The sequence below is a fragment of the Balaenoptera musculus genome, chromosome 10, assembly GCF_009873245.2.
Source record: "Balaenoptera musculus isolate JJ_BM4_2016_0621 chromosome 10, mBalMus1.pri.v3, whole genome shotgun sequence".
NCBI lineage: Eukaryota > Metazoa > Chordata > Mammalia > Artiodactyla > Balaenopteridae > Balaenoptera > Balaenoptera musculus.
In genome coordinates, this window is record NC_045794.1 from 88,771,045 (window position 1) to 88,794,366 (window position 23,322).

Consider the following 23,322-nt stretch of genomic DNA (forward strand, 5'->3'; position numbering starts at 1 on the left):
AAACTCTTCAGAAAAAAGAACTTTATATGAAGACAAATAATTTCTGCTGCTTGTATGAAAAGACTATTTTATGCCACGGGGCAAACCATCCTACCAGTACAATCACAAGAATAGCCTTTACTACTTCTCTGTTTCCGTCTTAGAAAGGAGAAGTGTCAAGACAACATTAATAGACTTCTACTAATGCTTTAAATTCAGGGAACTTCTTAGTACAGTCAGTTTATATTTTGGGTGCTTACTGTGTTCTAGTTGCTCTGCTGAGGGCTACAAGGATTATGCTAAATAAAACAATAATAGTCACAATTCAAAGAGTGCTTATTACACCCCAGAGTCTATTTCACAACAGCCCTCTGAGAAGTAAGTGATATTATTCCCATTTTACAAATGAGAAAGTGAGACTCAGAGAAGTAAAATAACATGTCTGAATCACACAGTGGTAAAGCTGGGTATTAAAACCAGGTTTTTCTGATTCAAAAGCCACTATAGTACATTTTCTTCTCTCATAAAAGAAAGATGTGCTTTCCACCTTCAGAGAGCTTTTAGTAGTTGAGGCAAACTCATAAAAAGAAAACAGAAAGAATGTACTAAGCACCAATGATTGCTACAAATTTTGGTTTGGGTGTTCCTTGGAGGGGAAGAATGTTGGGGGCTGAAGTGGTTAGGAAGAACTTTATATCAAAAGTTAATTTTAAGCTTAGCTTTGGAGAATGGTTAAAACTTAAATAGTCAAAGAGGGAGAAGGACTCATGCAGGTAGAGGGGAGATGGTAAGAAAGCAAAAAAGCTCTATATGAGATAATTCGAAAGGAATACAACTAGAGAGGAGGGTTTGATCGGGGAATAATATGAAAGAGAAAACTCAAAAAGCAGGGTGGAGGATCTTAAATGCTAAACTGAGGACTTTGAGATTTTTACCTTATAATAATATATAAATGATAACCAGTACTGAGCACTTAACACATTCTGGGCACTGTTCTAAGTACTATACATGTGTGATGTCGTTTAAGTCTTACAGTAGATGAGGCCCAAGGAGTCAGTAACTTGCCAAGGTCACACCATTAGAAGACAGTAGAAGAACCAGCCTTTGAACACAAGAAATTTAAATCCAGAACCCCTGATCTTAATCACAACACTGTTCTGGTTCTAGAATCCATGGTAAGTTGAACAAGTTTTAGGCCCAGGACCACTGATCTTAAGTAATACACTTCACACCTCTAGTGATTTTTAACATTTAAGAAAGGTAATGTGACCAGATAATGACATCCCATTCCTATTCCTGCCACCCTTATACATCTTTAGGACAGTTGAGGAGAAGTTAAGGTATTTGTGTTAATGGCTTTCAGCTCTGCCTACTTTTCTATGCTTATCTGGTCAGCTACTGTCAGTTAACCCCTGGCCCCGAACATCCAAGTTATGTCAGTCCATTGTTGGTTGTAGTTTAGTGGTTCTCAGAGTGTGGCTCCTGAACCAGAAGCGACAGCGTCAACTGGGAACTTGTTAAAAGTCCCAATTCTGGCCTCACTCCAGACCTACTGAATCAGAAACTCTGGAGGTGAGTACAACAATCTGTGTTTCAACAATCCTCACCTAAAGATTATCATACTAAGTGAAGTAAGTCAGAAAGAGAACGACAAATACCATATGACATCACTTACATGTGGAATCTAAAATACGACACAAACGAACATATCTACGAAACAGAAACAGACTCACAGACACAGAGAACAGACTTGTGGTTGCCAAGGGGGAGGGTGGTGGGGAGGGAAGGATTGAGAACTTGAGATTAGCAGACAAACTATTATATACAGGATGGATAAACAACAAGGTCTGTTGTATGACGCAGAGACCTATGTTCAGTATCCTGTGACAAACCGTAATGGAAGAGAATATGAAAAAGAATATATATATATATATATATAAATAACTGAATCACTTTGCTGTACAGCAGAAATTAACACTGTAAATCAACTGTACTTCAATAAAATTAACAACAACAACGAGTAATCCTTTAGGTGATTAGCATGCATGCTGAAGTTTGAGAACCATTACTGTAGTATACTCTAGGGTTTCCATTCCAGAGCAAACTACCAAAAATTTTTGACAATACCTGGTATTAAGATTGAGAATCTCAATCTTGAGTCTCTGCTGCTGGGTCTTGCAGTCTAACTTTTCGGAAATAGCCATGGCTCCTAAGCTAACGAGCATTTTAAAAGGGCTTTTCCTCAGCCTCTCTGAAGTAATTATACTTTGTAAGCACACCTAAGCTTTGCTTTATGACTTTAGTTCGTTCCTGAAAACCTACCTCTAAGGAAAAAGTTTTTAACTTAGAAGGTATTTCCATCCATTCTAATGGAAAAAAAATTACGTGTTCCATGGTTATCTAAGATACCAAAATAGTTTCAGATTTAAAAATATATCAGTTGAACAATGATAACAAGTTTGTATAAATAAATACTTTGAAAGTAAATAAAAACAGTTTGTACTTAAAATGTTATGTAATGATGATTTATTGTACTTGCAAAATGAGGAAGAGAAGACTTGATAGTGAGAGGTGGTTGGTGGTGGAATACAAAGGAGTTATTCTTTGGAAGGGGCTGGAGAGTCAGGTGGTAGACTTTAAAGCTGGTAATCTTTGGGAGTCTGTGGTTATCTTGCACTTAAAGACAGCTGTAGCACACTTGGGCCAGCCACTGGGATACAGATGAAACATAGCCTCTGTTCTCAAGGAGCCTGGAAAAGGAGTGAGATGCCCCAACAGCTCACTCTGTAAAAAGGAACTAAGTGCTTGTTGGAACTAAGTGCTATATAGAAAGAGAGCAAAGGAGGGAGTGGCTTCGGAGTCTTCTAGACCCCTTAGTCCTCAAATTAAACCTTAGAAAAAGAGTGGGGTCCTGACTGGTGGAAATGGGGACAGAGTAGGCCATGCTGAGAGAGTGGAAGGAGAAAGTTTCAGGACATATGGTCAGGGGATTGGGAGTCCCTTTGGAGCACTTGGAAAAGAAAGGAGAAGGAGAGTATGTGTGTGACGGAGACAGCAGTAGGAAAGGGGACACAGCTTATTTCAACTGCATTCTGTGGGCAACAGGGAGCTATGGAAAGTGTTTGAAGAGAACAGAGCATGTTTTAGGAAGAGTAAAATCAACTGAAAAAAAGTTATAGCACAGGAAAATAACGTTAGGGCAAAATAAAGGTGAAACAGGAGCACCTTTGAAACATAGAAGTCGCGCATGCACTCAACAGATGGAGCAATGGTAAAGAATGCTACCTCTTCAGTGTTCTTGCTTGGTGTTCATGTGCAAAGCAAAACTTTCTGATTCATCCAGTTGTGGTACATGGTTTATTTGTTCTTTGTTCTTTATAATATTCTCTGAAGAGAAATGATCGTATGGAGTACAGCGATGAGTGTGTCTGTTAACTATTCCTTTGTTATATTTTTATGTCTGATTTTTTTTAAGTTGTAATACAAAAAAGGGAGGGGTCATTGTCCAAGAAGTGGTATTACTTTTCAAGGGACATTACAGCAAAAAGCTACCTAACTGTTGTCATGTGAGGCAAGTCTGTGATGAGAAATGACATCAACTATGATGAGTTTAAAACAACTATGATTGAAAGCTGTGCTTAAAACAGTCTCGGTTGCTGATCTCCTACAAGCCTTTAAATGAGGCAATTTTTAACTATAAATTTTATAGGCCTCTCTAATTTCTTTTATGTAGCCTTCTTATGTCCCAGAGTTTAACAGTCCATTTGGCTAATAGCCTTGGCTATGCCAGTTTGTATTCATATTTTGCTTTTTTTCTTTCTTGAGTCTGAAGGTGGAGGAAGAAGGAAGCCATATTACCCACAGTTTTTTTTTTTCTGGATTTTATTGTTGCTCTTGTTTTTGGTTTAGAAAGAAAAGAGCTAAAGATTTCTGTGTTTTATTAGATATGTAGAACTCCAAATTCACATATATAGTATTTTATAATATCATATTTATTATGTATTTCTTAACTAGGAATGTAGATAATTTCCCTCTTGAGTAAAATTGTATGGGAGCAAAGGTTATTTAACTCCACCACCCAGGAATATACCACATAGGAAATAGTATGTAGAAGGTACTTTTTTTTTGTCTTGGATGTGAAAGATCTGAAATTGGAGAAAATTTCCCATTTTTTATATTTTTAATAGTAGGCACATTATACTTTCCTTCACCCCAAAACTGCATTCATGAAAAAAATGCTTTAACAATGATATTAAAACATTAAATGGAAGTCCCTTCCAGTTATCAGGTATGTTAAAGGATAGAGTGCCTTTTTTTTTTTTTGGCTGCCCCGGGTCTTAGTTGTGGCCTGCGAGATCTAGTTCTCTGACCAGGGATCGAACCCAGGCCCCCTGCATTGGGAGTGCAGAATCTTAACCCCTGGACCACCAGGTAAGTCCCAGGGATAGAGTTTTTTTTAGCTTGTTAGGTTAATTTCCTTCCCACCTCCATCTAGAGAGCATAGTACATTTAAAATGGGCATTTCCGGGTTTCCCTGGTGGCGCAGTGGTTAAGAATCCGCCTGCCAATGCAGGGGACATGGGTTCGAGCCCTGGTTCAGGAAGATCCCGCATGCCGTGGAGCAGCTAAACCCGTGCACCACAACTACTGAGCCTGCACTCTAGAGCCCGCATGCCACAACTACTGAGCCTGCATGCCACAACTACTGAAGCCTGTGTGCCTAGAGCCCGTGCTCTGCAACAAGAGAAGCCGCCGCAATGAGAAGCCCATGCACCGCAATGAAGAGTAGCCCCCGTTCACCGCACCTAGAGAAAGACCGCGCACAGCAACAAAGACCCAATGCGGCCAAAAATAAATAAATAAAATAAATAAATTTATAAAAAAATAAAAAATAAAATTGACATTTCCATAGCTGTTTGACTCAGATGTACTGAGAAGATGCACATGGCCTAGGATTCCTGCCAAGATCATAATGCTTGACCCACAGATAGCCTCTTTTTAAAAAAGTTAAAGTCTGATGATAGGTTAATAGAAACTTTGTAAAACCTTGTATTGGTCATAGTTGTTGTTGCTGTTATTTTAATAAAATGTAACGGGTATAGAAATGGTCAGCAGTGGAATGGTTATACCTGCTTGCTGCACATATAAGGTTTGAGCTTCAGAGACCCAGATCTGCAGTTTATGGAGAAGAAAGCTGGACATTGAATTTTGAGAGAATTATCAGTGGTTCTTAAATTTGGCAATGACAGAAATAACTATTTTTCAAAAAATTCAAGATAGAGTACACTTTGGGTCCAAATAAAGAGTTGTTTCTGAGATAGTGGTAGCAAAATTTGGAACCAGGACTACTACATATATTTGTGTAATCTGTGCCCTGCACCAAGAGAACAAAGGGAAGCTTAAGATCCTGCCCACACTCTGAGCTTCCCAAGCCATGTGTCCTGGCACAGGGCTGCCCAGAGGAAGAGGGCTGTTTTGTAATTTGTCTACCCAGTAGGAACATTTTTTGCAGTTAGCCTGGAGAGGGGCACCTTTTTGCAGTTGACTCAAAGGCATCATATATGCTAGCTGAGCCCTCTTTGGAACCCAACACTTGGAATAATTTTTATCAGTGTTGGCAGCAAAAGATCTCTGGGGTCACTTGATGATTAAATGTTATTACACGTTAGCTAGAGAGAGTTCTAAGGTTTATAAAACATGGGACTACTGCAGTAGTACTACTCAGAAGAAATAGCACAGCTGAAACTGGGCAGAAATGCAGACTTCTTTAAGTCTTTTTATGAGAGCCTATACTTGTGGCCAATTGTGAACCAATTCTCAAGGCATTAATCTTTATTTCCAGGAAGGAAACAGCTATGATTCAGATGATTACCTTCTATCCTGATAGTATGTGTAGTCTGATGTTAAAAATTCATTGAGAACAAAGCCATATAAGACATTTGAAACTAGTCAGTTAAAAAGAGAATAAGTGATTTTATAGAAAGAATATTGGGCTGGAAATTAGGAAACCTATACTCTATCTGTTGCTACCCCACTAATTCACCCTGGCCCCATACAAGTAACTTAACCTTTCTGGCCCTCAATTTCCATATCTGTAAAGTAAAAGAAGTACACCAAATATAAGGTCTCTTTCAGTTCTAACATTCTGTGACTTTAAAAAAGTAAAAACCTTTTCTAGCCAGATTTTGAACTGCAATTAAATACATTGATAGAGAAACATTCTGTTTTAAATCACTTAAGCCAAATAATGATTTTTTCATACTCATTCTTGTTTTTCAGAAACTCTGTGAAGGCATATTTAAAGTCCTTTTAAAGGACATCCCAACAACATGTCAAGTGTCCTGCCTGGAAGTTCTCCGCATTCTCTCCAGAGACAAAAAGGTTTTAGTTCCTGTAACAACTAAGGAAAATATGCAGATACTGCTGCGACTAGCCAAGCTAAATGAGTCGGATGATTCTTTGGAGAAGGTGTCAGAGTTCCCAGTTATTGTGGAGTCATTAAAATGTCTTTGTAACATAGTGTTCAACAGTCAGATGGCACAGCAGCTCAGCCTGGAACTTAACCTTGCTGCAAAGCTCTGTAACCTCCTGAGAAAGTGCAAGGACCGAAAGTTTATCAATGACATTAAGTGCTTTGACTTGCGCTTGCTCTTCGTCCTGTCACTTTTGCACACCGACATCAGGTCACAATTGCGCTATGAGCTCCAAGGACTACCGCTGCTAACCCAGATCTTGGAAAGTGCCTTTAGCATCAAGTGGACCGATGAATATGAATCGGCCATAGACCGTAATGGACCTCCTCTCTCACCTCAGGAGACAGACTGTGCCATTGAGGCCCTCAAAGCTCTCTTCAATGTGACGGTAGACAGTTGGAAGGTGCATAAAGAGGTAAGGTTGAGAAGAATATTCTTATCTACTTGGAATTTCATTGGTTTAGGGTGTCCTTAGAGCTGCCTGCCAGAGAGGAATGCTAAGTAGGGAAATGGTGGAAAAAGTTTCCAATTCCCTCATTAATCATTTAAATGACTCAAGATACATTTCTTAACCATTATAACTCTTATTCTTCCCATTTGTGTAACACTTATCAGAAGAATAGGGTGAAGATTGACTACTGTTTTGTTAGATGCCAAATATAGTTCCTTTTCTGATTTGTACTATCATGTGTCTTTTTTTTTTAAGTGCCTCTTTCAGGAACAAGGTTTAAATGATGGATTTAAAGGGAAACAAAACAATGTGATTCATAAAGGTATAGGCATTTTCATTGCCTGCAGTCTTAAAGAAACAAAGATATTCAGGCAAGTTGAAATTGATCAATCAGAATTGATGTCTGCTCAGTAGAGTAAAAGACACTGTGTTTATCACCTATCATCCTAGTCTCCTAACGTGTTACTCTGTAGTGTTAGATAACTATCAGAAGTGTAGGACAACTAGATAGCCATGCTTATATACAGTCCTAGAAAACAAGTATAATTATACCAGAATATGGGAAAGTTTATTTTAAACCACTTGACTTATTGCTAGACTAAGATCCTTTTCTGTGGCTTGGACCTTCTAGCAACCCAAAGTGAGGCAGATTGATAGTTTAAATTTGAGTACCCACAAGAACAATATGCTAAATAAGAAGCTTAGTTTAAGGAAGTCAACAATTTTAAGTAAACTGGACATAAACTTTTTCCCTTGCTTCTAGAATCTTAACATTTCACATTTACCCTCTCTCTTTAACCTTAAATAACTCATAAAATTTAGTCTCTGCCTTAAAAAGAAAAGAAAAGAAAAGAAAGAAAAGTATTTTGGTGGCAGAGCAAATTATCTTTTCTGACAATTGACTTTAGGACTTAGGCTAACATTTTGCTGTGTCCATTTGAAGCAGTTCTCACCATGAATAAAGATCTGTTTTTGCCAGCAGCCTACTTTGAAAGGATTATCTCAGTGCAGTGCTATAGTAGGAGTATGCAGGCATCTGAGTTTTAAAGTGCAAATAGGTCTATATTTTGAAACCAAATATTTGAAGATCAGTCCTAACAGCTGTTTTAGATGACTGTAGTATGGTCAGTTTTTCCTGGGACTTGGCAGAAAAAGATGTGGAAAGCCCACATGCTCCATTTATGCTTTGAAACCAAATATTTGGAAGTATTTAAAATGTTATGTCTCTATGCTTATTTGGTACCTTCTATGGTTATTTTTCTTACACTGTTTGTTTTGGTGTTTTTAAGTTCTCCATTTAGTTGCAAGAGCTCTTCTGAGACTGTTGGTTTGCCATTGTTGGAGCCCCTGTTATTTAAATTGTGCCCCAAATAGTAGCCTACGCTCTTCAGATTCCGGACAGAAAGGGTTTATAGTTCAGTGGCTACACATCAGCATATGTATGGAATGATATGTAATAAATATCAGTATATTGAGATTAGCCCTAATTAGTGTGCTTCAATTATAATTAATAGCAGGGCTGGAAGAAGCTTCAGAAAATGTTGAAGTGGCAAATACTTATTCTGTATTATAGAATGTTTATTTTCCAAAAGATACATGATAGAGGATCAGTAGTCGTGAAGCAGGCATCTCAACAGACCTCTTGTGAGTCACGGATCGCTTTATACAAGCATTGTAAAATGTGCCTAGTTAATATGACTCTGGGCTATTATTGAAGTTATCAGAAATTGTAAACAGTATTGAAAACAGGACCTTGCCAACCCACTTAGGCAAGAGTGTGGGAAAGGTTATTTTAAACCACTTGAGTCTCCATAAGTCTCTAAATTCAAATTTTAGCAAGCATTTAGTAAATCAGTCAGTCAACAAATATTTATGAACAATTGCCAGATATTATGCTAGGCGTTGTGTAATATATTGGCAAATAATACACATAGTCTCTGCAGACTTCAGTTTTATTGGTGATATAGGTAATAAGTAAACAAATATATAATTTAAATTGTGTTAAGTACTAGGAGAGAAACAGTACAATGATGGAGAATACTTGATAGAGAAGACCTCTAAAAGTCTCTCCTGAGGTCTGAAGACTGAGAATGATTTGGCCATTTGAATGGGGGGATGAAACATTTCTCAGAAATTGAACAACGTGTGGAAAGACACAGAAATAAGAACATAGAGTACTTTTTATTGAGGTATACATAACTTAGCATAAAGAAAATCTGTAGTAAGGATGTAGAGAAACTTGCCATTAAGGGTCCATTTACCTGAATTTTAATATCTCCTTGACTGTCAGATTAAAGACATCTTTCTCTAGTTGAGCAAGCATCTAAAGAATTGTTAATACCTTAAAATACCAGCTGAAATAAAGGGATATGGAAAGCTTACTGTACAGAAGAATCCAACTTTAAAATATAGATTTAAAAATAATATTTTCCTTATTATGAAAATAATACATGCTAAATAATACTGCAGATCCAAGGGAAAAAAGCATACGAGCAATAAGAAAATACAAATTACCTATAAACCTACCATTCAAAGATAAACCCTGTTTGCATTTTGATTTATATCTTTCTAACCATTATTCATTGGGTAATATATAAACGTGTGTATATATATATAGATATATATATATTTTTTTTTTTACAAAAATGCAGTCATTTTATCATCTTGCTTTTTTTTTTCACAATAAATGTTCTTGAAGAGTAGTGGATTACACAGTGTGTTCCTTGAAGCCATAAGTTCCTAGGAGTAACCTCTGGGGATGAGTGGACAATGTTTCAAGTTCCCCACCCTTTCTTTAAAAAGAGCGCCTTTGGGGACTTCCCTGGCTGTCCAGTGGTTAAGACTCTGTGCTCCCACTCCAGGGGGGTAGGGGTTCGATCACTGGTAGGAGAACTAAGATGGCACATGCCCCACAAGCTGCACAGCGTGGCCAAAAAAACCCAGCACCTTTGATTGTTGCTGTTGCTATTGTTTTTCTTTAAATTTAGGTTGTAACTAGATTTCATTTGGGGTATAAAAAGAGTTCTGCAACCAAAAAAAATTTTTAACAACCACTTTCTTCTCGTATTTGTTAAAGATAATAAATCTTTATGAAAGAATACTCATAAGTATATGTATAAAAATACTTAAGAGTATTCCTTCATAAGGATCTATCAACCTTTAACAAATGCCCTATGTGTAAAGATTTGGATTGTTTGCAATTGTTTGCTGTTTTACATAGTAATACACGGTGAATTTTCTTGTCATAAAACCTTTGCAGATAAATTCCTGAAATTCATGGGCCAAAGGGTTTTTCAAAACTTTAGGGTTTTTTGTGTATATCATATGTATTTAAATTTGTATGTACTACCAAACTGACCTTCAGAAGAATAGTGCTAGTTTACAGCTCTCAAACCCCCGGCATTTCACTTTTTAAAATCTTTACCTACTTTACAACTCAGTTGTCACAGAAAATGCAGATGTTTGGTTTTGGTTTTAACTGTTTCAGTAGGTATTTTTATGACTGTTCATTTACAATTCACAAAAAAACAGAAAATTAGGTTTTTTTTGAGGTTTAGTAAATTAGTGTGATTTGTTCATTTTAGGTTCATGCCTCAATGTTAAATTCCTGCCTGGAAGCCAATGCCATCAAGCAGATTAATTCAGAGATTCCTTTCCATTCATTAGGAAATGTAGTTGGCCTTATTTCCACATGTGGTGTCAGTCTGTCTCCCTGCCTTCCTCCCTCTTTCTCTCCCTTTCCTGAAGGTAGTATGTTTAAAAAAGTCAAATTATTCCTTTTATAGGACCCAAAATCAATTCTAGAAAAGTTAATGGGAATGGTCTTGTCTTCTTCCTGCTTCAACACTTTGCTAAATCTCTCTGTTCATGGAGGAAGGCATGTTATTCTAGAGATCCCTTACTTAGCACACATTCCCTTCTGCAGTGCTTCCTAGGTATCAATGCAATGTAATGAGAAAATACAAGGACCAACACACATGTTAGAGCCAGACAACCAAGTGCAAACAGAGAAGTAGTACAAGTATCTGAGTAGTCAAAGGATGCTATCTGAGTGAGATAAGACAGTGAGTATCTATAGGAGTTAACTGGGAATGTCACATTGTAACAGAAGAGATTAGCCCCATAATGATTTTAGAGACTTTGAAGGAAGTGTGAAAAAAGGACTTGACATTATTTAATTAAAAATAAAGCTTCACGCTGTACCATGTTTTTTAACTGAATCATTTTTCAACAAACATTTATTATTGAGTGCCCAATATGTGCAAAGTTCTGTATTAGGCACACAAGATGCAATATAAAGCATCTCTGCCCTCAGAGAACTAACAGTCTTATAGGAAAATCAGACATGTAAACAGATGGATATATAACTGTTTGTCACATTATATACTATTCTTCTGTATATTTTCTATATGTTTGAAAATAAAAAAGAATCAACTCAGAAATGCACAGACGCTACAAATGCCATATAGTCTAGATCTTTGGGGGTATGTCTGACCTCACTGGCATAGTCTTTCTGCTAAGCAACATACCTAGCACAGAGTAGGTGTTCAATGAATATTTGTTTTATGAGAAATTAAATGTGATATAGTTTGCTATCTGTATAGTAGAAGTATATAAGAGAAATAGCCAAAGTGACAGGGAGGAGGGAAAGTTTATGATACCTTTTAAATTTTCAAAACTATTAATTTTTCTAGAAACCTAAAACATTTAATAATGTTGTTTAGAGAGCAGATTCTAGCCTTTTTGGAGATACAGCACACTATTTTATAACATTTATATTTCCTTTTGTAAGTTAATTCAAAAAAGCATTTATTAGTTTATGCCCGGCACCATGTTAAATGTAAAAGATGTGGAGGTGGAATACTTAATCTTTGCCTGTAAGGAACATACGCAATTTAGTAGGACAAATAACTGCAAAATGGCTAGGGTAAGACAGGGTGAAATACTACCTGATGTATAGCTGTATTTCCAAGTAAGAGTGTGTGTGTACATTTGTGTGTGAGTGTGTATTTGTGTTTCACTTTGTGTAGAATTGAAATTGAATTTTCATAGGACAAGTTTCCTAAACCTTCTTGAAGTAATGAGAACTACCCTGGGATAACAAAACCAGTTTAGGACTCATTGGTGTGAAGTATTCTCCTTTCAGACTTTTTTCTCAGGCATTGATTAGATCGGTTGAAGCGTTGAATGAAAAGGTATGAGGATATTGATACCTTTACCAAACAAAAGTGAAAATCTTCCACAGGTTGCACAGGAGAAGAAAGCAATAGTACAGTAGTGGAATCTATAAATAAGAAGCAAAGCCTGTATAAAAAGATCCCCCCTACCACAAAGATCCCAAAGAGTTTCATGAGTTTTTACCTCTCTTTTAGTGTTATCTCACTTTGATTTCTACTGTCACAAGCCTGCTTGCTTTCTCTTTCTTCCTCCTCTCTTTGTCTTAGGGATCTTTTTCCTTCTCAACCTTTGGAGATAGTAGGATTACAGAGGAGAGACTGTTGATGCCCTAAAGATATCAAAACTAAGCTCATGAAGAAGTAAATGACAGTTGTATAAACTGTGTATATTGTTTTAAAAAGAGCAATTATATTTACTCTTTCAAGCATCTGTATAAGATAGGAGGAGCATTAATCTCATTTGACAAATGAGGACACTAAACATCAAAGAGTTTAAATTGTTTATGTAAAGTCACCCAGCAGAACAACCAATAGTAGGAAATACTGTACACTCTGACCTTTGTTAAGTAAGACATTTTAAGTGATAGCTCTCATTCAACAAATATTTATTGAGACAGACTAATAGAATAAAGAATCTAGAAATAAACCTACACATATACAGTCAACTGACTTATGATACAGGTAACACTGAATTGCAGTGGGGAAAAGGTGGGCTTTTTAATCAATTAAAAATGAATTTAAATCCCTACCTTATACCATACAGAAAAATTGAGATGAATAAGAGACTTAAATGTAAAAGGTAAAATAACAAAGCTTTTGGAAAGAAACAGAAGATTATCTTCATGACTTTATTTTAAACAAGTCAAACATTTCTTAAATAGGCAAAGATTTTTAAAACAGGACAAAATGAAGATGAAACCATAAAGGAAAAATTGACAAATTGGTCTTCATTAAAATTAGTTCATCAAGAGAAGAAAGTAAAAAACAGGCCACCAAATGGGAGATGATATTTTCAACACATATATGCGATAAAGGACTCTACCTAGAATATATTCAAGTCCTACAAATAATGTCAATCAACCCTATAGAAAAATATGCAAAAGGCTTGAACAGGCACTTCATAAAAGAGCTATCCAAATGACCAGTAGACATAAGAAAATCTGTTCAACTTTATCAGTCATCAGGAAAATGCATAATAAAATCTCTGCACATCCACGAGAATGACAAATTTAAAAGGCTGACAATACCAAGTGTTGGCACAGCTGTAGAGCAACTGGTGGGAGTGTAAGGTGGTATAAACACTTTGAAACACTGTTTGGCAGTAGCTTCTAAAGTCTGTCATATGTATATGCCCTACGACCCAGCATACCAAATGACATATAAGAAAGTATGTTCATAGCAGCACTCTTCAGTGTAGTCCAAGTGTCCATCAAGAGTAGAATGGATAAGTGAATTGTAATATACTCACTGTATTCAGCAGTGCTTTCTTTTTTTTTTTAACATCTTTATTGGAGTATAATTGCTTTACAATGGTGTGTTAGTTTCTGCTTTATAACAAAGTGAATCAGCTATACATATACATATATCCCCATATCTCCTCCCTCTTGCGTCTCCCTCCCACCCTCCCTATCCCACCCCTCCAGGTGGACACAAAGCACTGAGCTGATCTCCCTGTGCTATGTGGCCAGCAGTGCTTTCTTAACCTAACTGTGAGGGACCACATTTCTTTCCTTAGCTGTCAGAATGGAACTCTTGTATAATACAATATTACACACAATGTCAGACTGCTTGAAAAGTTTCTAAATGTTCAGGTGTACCTTCTGTACTCATGGCTTTGCAGATCAGTGGCAAACAGGGTGTGGACCAGTAGTGGTCCACAAACTGCACTTTGAATAGCACCACTCTCAAGCAATGAAAATGAACAAACTGCAACTGTACACAACAACATGGATGAATCTCACAAACAGATACAGAAGGGTCTATATTTTATGATTCCATTCATATAAAATTTGTGACAACAAAAATCACTAACCCATGATGTTAAATGTTAGAATTACAATTGAAGAGCAGATCTGTCATTTGAAGGGGTCATGAGGGCAGTTCTGGGGTTCTCAATCTTGGCGTTGCTTTGTTTTCATGCTGGTTGTATGGACGTACTCATTTTGTGAAAATTTATCTAGCTGTACACTTAAGATTTGATCACTTTTTTGTTTTACTTTTCGTTTACATTAAAAATTATTGAACACTTGTTAAACACATGCCCTCTAAAACTTGTGAAGGTACTAGATGAATGGAGAAAACAATGCATATGTAAGTATGTAAAGAAATGTGGAATTACAGATTATGATTTCCTGAAAGAAATCATAACAAGATACAATGATAGAGATAATGAAAGAAGGAATCTACCTAAATAAGGTGGTCAAAGAAGGGGCTTCTCTGAGACCTGAAGGATGAAAAGGAGTCAGTGATACTAAAAGTAGAGGCACACAATCCCGGGACTTCAGTAGTTGTTTTGAGTAAAGAAATAGAATTTAGTGGGTTTACAGTAAAAGAGGACATGCAGACACAGGGTACAACTGGGGAATTGGTGTCATGAAAATTGGGACAGGAGGAAAGGGGATGGAAAGAAGTAGGATTTTCACTTACAGTTGCAAATAGTGGAAGGACCAAAATGGAGTTTTGCAAGAGGCTTGTCAACATCAGCATGAGAAGAGAATGATTGTGATAATTAAAATAAAGGAAAATCTAGTTTAAAAGGAAGTGCATTCCTAGTTAATTATCAAAACCAAGGAAGATATGATCTTTTTAAGAGTTAAGTAATGGATGAGTTTCACATGCATTTCAGTGTGCTTCATGTAACGTGGGGTATGTAAAAGTATATTTGCATATTAGAGAATTTTGATTCAGGCATTTGAAGATGGATGGCAAGTGGAACAGTGTTCATTCTAAAACCTTAGTGCCTCTAGCATTCCACTGGTCCCCCTCCCCAACATGCAATAATTTCGTTATCACTCATTTCAGCTCTATCAGTCTTACCTTTTGTTTCCTTCCTGCCTCATCCTTCCCCTCACCCTCAAATATTTCACTGAAAGTACTAAGCATTTTCATGTGTATCATCTGCTTTAATTTAATCCTTTTACAACCCTAACAATCTCATGTTTGTGGAGATGCATATGGGGAAACTTTGGCTTAGAGAAGCTATATGACTTGCCTAAGGTCACAACTTAGACTCTTGACTCTAAGTAAAGTGCTTTTTCTGTTATGCCACTGAGACCTTCATCTCTTCCAAATCTACACATGATGGTGTTATTTTAAAATATTGCTATACACATTATGAGTAATGAAACTGTGCTATTGTTTGTTAGATTTTATAAAAGACATCTTCCTAGAAGGGCTGAGTTATATATATGAATATAGGCCATATATGTATAATATGTGAATATATTTCACTTTACACAGACTTGAAATCAATTATATATATATACACAGAGCTTTAAAAATTTTAATAGCTTTTGAAGTAATTGGAACCTTCCTGAGATATAACATATCCAGGATCTGATTATAATAGATAATTATCACTAATTTCATATGTCTTCTTAATTACTAAAAATCTGGAAGAAGAAAGGTACAACCTTGATTCAGATGATTAAAAAATTTGTAGTGGCCCAAGATCTCACGATAAATGAGGCGGTAAACCAAGTGATTATTCAGAGCTTAGCTTATTTCCTATTATTTGCCTTCCCTCTGACTCTATGTGTGTCTAATACCACTACCAATGAGTAAACATTGGGAAAATAGGAGATTAAACTCAGAGTGCTTATTTTTCATCACTTGCTGGTCGCTTTGGAGAAACTAGGAACAAGATTTGGAGGAACTAGGAGATTAAGAAGATTCATTAAAATGAAGTTGATAATAATAGATTTTAATCCATTGTTTTTGAAAGTTAAGAGATAAGACATTTTTATTAAGGATGTACAACCCGCTTCTAAAATATCTGATAGTATTATATCTGTTTGAATTTTTATAATGACTCGTAAACTGGAACAGTATACTATCCAACAAAAGAATCTAGACTTTCTGGAAATGGAAAAGATCCCTAGTTGAATTGAATCTTATGGACAGGTAAAACAGAGTAGGTAATATACGGATGCTGATCATACTTCTCTTTGCCTGACATGTCATAAGGGGGAGGATAGATCAACAACTTAATGGTTTCAGCCATTTCTGGCAGTGGCTGTAGCTGTTCATATGAGATGATGACAATTCACTTAGTTAATACTTTGTTAATACTTGGGAGTTCTTCCTAGAATATCCTGACTTCTATTATGTATTGCATAAGAATAACTGTTTTGGGGGTTAGATGAGCCATAGGATGACTCCCAGGGTTGTAGTAACGTACCAAACTCCTTCATTAAGGCATTCATTCAATCCCCAATTTTTCCTCACCTCTCTTTTATTTGCCATAGGGTGATTCTCATCAGTTCCGTGTCATGGCAGCTGTTCTTCGCCATTGTTTACTAATCGTAGGTCCAACTGAAGACAAAACAGAAGAGCTACACAGGTAGGTAACCTCTACTGATATTTCAGTGAAAGACATAATAAGTTCTTATTGTTTTTATGCATCTAATTTTAATTGTTATAAACACAAGAAAGTGAAAATATTACAGTAAACTGGGTAGCTGGTAGGTCGGAAATCATTACTATGCCCTGATGAGAAATTTTCATTCTGTCTCCTTTGACTTTGTTATATTAAGCCCCAACAAGAGAAGAGAATTTGGCATTTGTTGCATTCAACAAAAAAACCCACAACAACGATAATAATAGCGCACAGTTATTGAATACTGTGTGTGGCATTATGCTAAGTGCTTTATAAAGATTAACTTCTTTTAATCATCACACCAACCTTATGAGGTAGGTACTATTTTTCCCTTTCAATACATGATGAAACTGAGTCATAGAAAAATCAAGCAGTTTCTCCAAGATTGTTCAACCCTAATAAGTGAAAGAGCTTGGGGTTGAACCCTGATTTTAATTACTACTCTTAAACTAATACTCTCACTATTTTCATTTTAAGAGTATTTACCAAAAAGTATATCTTAAGCAACATTAATTAAATTTTTAAAACTTATTATAAAAATTGGGCCACAGTCTCAAGTATTAATATATAAAAAATAGTTCAATTTTTGTGACTTGCCTATTAGAGCTTTTATGGACTGCTGTTAAAAGTTATCATTCTCGGGGGTTCCCTGGTGGCACAGTGGTTAAGAATCCACCTGCCAATGCAGGGCACATGGGTTTGAGCCCTGGTCCAGGAAGATCCCACATACCACAGAGCAACTAAGCCCATGCGCCACAACTACTGAGCCTGCGCTCTAGAGCTCACGAGCCACAACTACTGAGCCTGTGCTCTAGAGCCCACATGTCACAACTACTGGGCCCATGCTTTAGAGCCCGAGAGCCACAACTACTGAAGCCCCCGCACCTAGAGCCCGTGCTCCGCAACAAGAGAAGCCACCGCAACGAGAAGACTGTGCACAGCAACGAAGAGTAGCACCTGCTTGCCGCAACTAGAGAAAGCCCACGCACAGCAATGAAGACCCAATGCAGCCAAAAGTAAACAAATAAATAAATTAATTTTTTAAAAAAAGTTATCATTCTCTGAGAACAGCTGAAGAAGTATTAATGCATCTTTCTAGTTCTCTTACTATTTTGTATCAGATTTCTAGTAACAAGACCTCTGATTTTAACATGAGATTGCTCATGATGCTTTATTCTATAAGAACACAAATGGCATTTTAAACAATTCAAATAAATTTCAAATCTGCAAACAAATAACTTTGGCATTAAGTCTGCTTTACAAATAACTTAAAACTGAGTTCTTCTAATAGTAGAAATTACCTTTTGAGCATTTATAGTATTCTGTTTTCCAAAATATGGCTTCAATAAAACTATAGAAATACAACCAGAGTGTAAAATGAAACATACCCTTGTTCTTTTTCAGTCATACCCATATTATTTTAGTTATGATTAGCAGTTTATTATTTGATATTGTACTGAGTTTGTTGGTGGGTTATCTTTATGTACTCTGCCCTGCAAGCCTTCAAAAGATTGTTTTCTTCAAAATTAAAAAGTATACTACTTTCTGCAGCTACAGATGAAAATTTCCTTTAATTTTCTTGAAGCTGTGTCTTTAAAAATAATCAGATTAACTCCAGTAAATCATATCCTCTAAAAAGATTTTATTAAGCATTTTTGTCTGACTAATTTTTCATAATCAAGAGACACTAGAAATCTAGCTTTTAAAACTTAAAACTACAATAAAATGGGTTTATAAGCCCAGGTATAAATGTATGTATGTATGTATGTATGTATGTATGTATGTATTTATTTATTTAGGGAGTTACATATCACAAGTTAAATGGCATTCATACAAGGATGTGAGAAGAAAGTGTTTTGATGGGAATTGTTACAGTAGTCACAAAAACATTGCTAAGGCTTTCTCTGAAGAGTGAATTTAATATTTTAAAACAGTACCCAGTATTCGTCAAAAGAGAGCAAAACTGTATAGAGGTTTTAATACTCAGATTTTTTTAAAGTACAGATTTCTTTATTTTACTTTCTGATGATATTTGCTTTAAATATTTATTTTTCTTAAATAAATTTAAAAGATATTTTTCTTTAAATTTACTTCAAGTTTCTCTGATAAAATATCTGTTAGCTGCACTGTAAATAAGAAGGAATACCCCTAGAGCCATAGACAAGATTTATATGTATTGCTGAAAGGCTTTCCTGGGAGATTGAGGTTGCTGCTGACCTGACAGTTTATCTGGACTGGCCCTGCATGTCCCTTTAATCAGAATTAAAGTGATTAGTATCATTTGAGCAGTAATGACTCTAAGCTAATCCATTTAAATGCAGAAAAAAAACTATACCAACCTCAAAGGGCTGTTTTAAGAACCTTACTAGAATTGTAATGTGTACTAAATTCTGCCCATTTGTAGTGACCCTGCAAAGAGTGTGTGTGTGTGTGTGTGTGTGTGTGTGTGTGTTTAAGGCATCATTTAAAAAACAATCAGAATGTTTCAAGGTAACATCTCATTCCATTTTTTAAAGTTAATTTCTAAGTTTGTTTTTTGCTTTTTTTTTTTTAAGGAAAAATGTAATGAAAGAGGTAAACCTAGATAGTGTGGTGTGTGGTTATGCATTGTCATCAAACTCAAAGGGTTGTAATAATGACTAAATGAGACATTAGTAAAGCCATCCGTCCCTGGCACTGAGTAAGCTCTCAGAAAATGGGGGAGGAGCTGCTACTGCCACTGCCACAACACTGCAGCCACTGCTATTTCTGTTACTATTATTATAATGAGCATATTAGCTTTTAGATCCAATGTTTAGTTCTAAAGCTCTTTTTTAAAGTTTATTGAATTTTTTTAACATCTATATTAGAGTATAATTGCTTTACAATGGTATGTTAGTTTCTGCTTTATAACAAAGTGAATCAGCTATATATATACATATATCCCCATATCTCCTCCCTCTTGCGTCTCCCTCCCACCCTCCCTATCCCACCCCTCTAGGTGGTCACAAAGCACTGAGCTGATCTCCCTGTGCTATGCACCTGCTTCCCACTTGCTATCTATTACATTTGGTAGTATATATAAGTCCATGCCACTCTCTCACTTCGTCCCAGCTTACCCTTCCCCCTCCCTATGTCCTCAAGTCTATTCTCTACGTCTGCGTCTTTATTCCTGTCCTGACCCTGGGTTCTTCAGAACCATTTTTTTATGTTGTTTTAGATTCCATATATATGTGTTAGCATACAGTATTTATTTTTCTCTTTCTGACTTACTTCACTCTGTATGACAGACTCTAGGTTCCATCCACCTCACTACAAATAACTCAATTTCATTTCTTTTTATGGCTGAGTAATATTCCATTGTATATGTGTGCCACATCTTCTTTATCCATTCATCTGTTGATGGACACTTAGGTTGCTTCCATGTCCTGGCTACTGTAAATAGAGCTGCAATGAACATTGTGGAAGTTTATTGAATTTTTATGTTTTGTTTAGAAAGCTATTTCTTTGTATATATTGCGATTGTGTAGTGAAATCTATTTTCTGTTTCTCTAAGATTTTCTCAAGCCAGATGCTTGGTAAGCATGTCAGGAGCCTGTTAAGGTGCTCTAGGAGATGAGTGAATCAAAAAATGGCTTAGCAGCAGTTTTTCTGATATGTTGTCTGTGTAAGACAGTGCCATTTTTTTTTTCCCTAGAGAAATCAGGAGGACATGGACCTAGAGATAAAATGAGTTCGTTCACAAAGATAGCTGACCTTGATGTTGACTTCCTTTCCACTAATCAGCATCTTATATAGTTTCTAAAATCTATTTGTTCTATTTCATTTCCTTTTGTCTATACTTATGGTAATAAGTAAATTGTTGGTATGATCCAACTTTTTGGCTCCATTAAAGGACATCCTAATTCTGTCCAACTCTAATATCTGCCTGAGAGTATTTTGAGCCCTCTTGTCCATAATCAGTAAGCTTATGCATAAACATTTAGCCAAAAAAAAGTTGCATGTGGATGTGGTTGTGATTTTGTTTTATTTGGAGAGAAGGGGAAAGATGGGGATGGCCTATACACTAGAGAAGAAAGGAGAGGGGAGGACCAGATCTGATTTAATTTCTTTCAGCTTTTCAGCCTAATTTCTTTCACTCAACACATTGGCATCTACAAAGCTTTTTTTTTTTTTTTTTTTTTACCCAAAAGAACCAGTGTGTATTTAAAAAGTACTTACCTCCCTGGAGATTGGTTCAAGATGGCGAAGTAGAAGGACGTGCGCTCACTCCCTCTTGTGAGAGCATGGGAATCACAACTAAATGCTGAACAGTCATCGACAGGAAGACACTGGAACTCACCAAAAAAGATACCCCACATCCAAAGACAAAGGAGAAGCCACAGTGAGACGGTAGGAGTGGCACATTCACAATAAAATCAAATCCCATAACTGCTGGGTGGGTGACTCACAAACTGGAGAACACTTATACCACAGAAGTCCACCCACTGGAGTGAAGGTTATGAGCCCCACGTCAGGCTTCCCAGCCTGGGGGTCTGGCAACAGGAGGAGGAATTCCTAGAGAATCAGATTTTGCAGGCTAGCAGGATTTGATTGCAGGACTTCAACAGGACGGGGGAAACAGAGACTCCACTCTTGGAGGGCACACACAAAGTAGTGTGCGCATTGGGACCCAGGAGAAGGAGCAGTGACCCCATAGAAGACTGAACCAGACCTACCTGCTAGTGTTGGAGGGTCTCCTGCAGAGGCGGGGGGTAGCTGTGGCTCACCATGAGGACAAGGACACTGGCAGCAGAAGTTCTGGGAAGTACTCCTTGGTGTGAGCCCTCCCAGAGTCTGCCATTAGCCTCACCAAAGAGCCGGGTAGGCTGCAGTGTTGGGTCGAATCAGGCCAAACAACCAACAGGGAGGGAACCCAGCCCCACCCATCAGCAGACAGATTAAAGTTTTACTGAGCTCTGCCCACCAGAGCAACACCCAGCTCTACCCACCACCAGTCCCTCCCATCAGGAAACCTGCGCAAGCCTCTTGGATAGCCTCATCCACCAGAGGGCAGAAGCAGGAAGAACTACAGTCCTACAGCCTGTGGAACAAAAACCACATTCACAAAAAGATAGACAAGATGAAAAGGCAGAGGGCTATGTACCAGATGAAGGAGCAAGATAAAACTCCAGAAAAACAACTAAATGAAGTGGAGATAGGAAACCTTCCAGAAAAAGAATTCCGAATAATGATAGTGAAGATGATCCAGGACCTTCGAAAAAGAATGGAGGCAAAGATTGAGAAGATGCAAGAAATGTCTAGCAAAGACCTAGGAGAATTAAAGAACAAACACCTGGAAGAATTAAAGAACAAACAAACAGAGATGAACAATACAATAACTGAAATGAAAAATACACTAGAAGGAATCAATAGCAGAATAGCTGAGGCAGAAGAACAGATAAAAGACCTGGAAGACAGAACGGTGGAATTCACTGCTGTGGAACAGAATAAAGAAAAAAGAATGAAAAGAAATGAAGACAGCCTAAGGGACCTCTGGGACAACATTAAATGCACCAACATTCACATTAAAGGGGTCCCAGAAGGAGAAGAGAGAGAGAAAGGACCCGAGAAAATATTTGAAGAGGTTATAGTTGAAAACTTCCCTAACATGGGAAAGGAAATAGCCACCCAAGTCCAGGAAGCGCAGCAAGTCCCATACAGGATAAACCCAAGGAGAAACACACCAAGAAACACAGTAATCAAATTGACAAAAATTAAAGACAAAGAAAAATTATTGAAAGCAACAAGGGAAAAATGACAAATAACATACAAGGGAACTCCCATAAGGTTAACAGCTGATTTCTCAGCAGAAACTCTACAAGCCAGAAGGGAGTGGCATGACATATTTAAAGTGATGAAAGGGAAGAAATTACACCCAAGATTACTCTACCCAGCAAGGATCTCTATCAGATTTGATAGCAAAAGCTAAGAGAATTCAGTACCACCAAACCAGCTTTACAACAAATGCTAAAGAAACTTCTCTAGGCGGGAAACACAAGAGAAGAAAAAGACCCACAAAACAAACCCAGAACAATTAAGAAAATGGTAATAGGAACATACATATCGATAATTACCTTAACGTGAATGGATTAAATGCTCCAACCAAAAGACACAGGCTTGCTGAATGGATACAAAAACAAGACCCATATATATGCTGTCTACAAGAGACCCACTTCAGACCTAGGGACACATACAGACTGAAAGTGAGGGGATGGAAAAAGATATTCCATGCAAATGGAAATCAAAAGAAAGCTGGAGTCGCAATACTCATATCAGATAAAATAGACTTTAAAATAAAGAATGTTACAAGAGACAAGGAAGGACACTACATAATGATCAAGGGATCAATCCAAGAAGAAAATATAACAATTATAAGTATATATGCTCCCAATATAGGAGCACCTCAATACATAAGGCAACTGCTAACAGCTATAAAAGAGGAAATCGACAGTAACACAATAATAGTGGGGGACTTTAACACCTCACTTACACCAATGGACCGATCATCCAGACAGAAAATTAATAAGGAAACACAAGATTTAATTGACACAATAGACCAGATAGATTTAATTGATATTTATAGGACATTCCATCCCAAAACAGCAGATTACACTTTCTTCTCAT

At 36.9% G+C, this 23,322-nt stretch overlaps 1 protein-coding gene across 7 annotated transcripts in view; it reads left to right on the plus strand.

The window, feature by feature from the left end:
- Window positions 1-23,322, plus strand: part of RIC8B (RIC8 guanine nucleotide exchange factor B) — a 116,025-nt gene that overhangs the window by 34,981 nt on the left and 57,722 nt on the right. For all 7 annotated transcript variants that reach the window (XR_005021503.1, XR_005021504.1, XR_005021506.1 and 4 more), the window contains exons 3-4: window positions 6,259-6,867; window positions 16,547-16,641. Coding sequence is in view for 2 of the 7 variants with exons in the window: in XM_036865922.1 (XP_036721817.1) it covers window positions 6,259-6,867; window positions 16,547-16,641 (704 nt within the window). In the remaining 5 variants the exon portion in view is untranslated. The remainder of the gene's footprint in view (window positions 1-6,258; window positions 6,868-16,546; window positions 16,642-23,322) is intronic.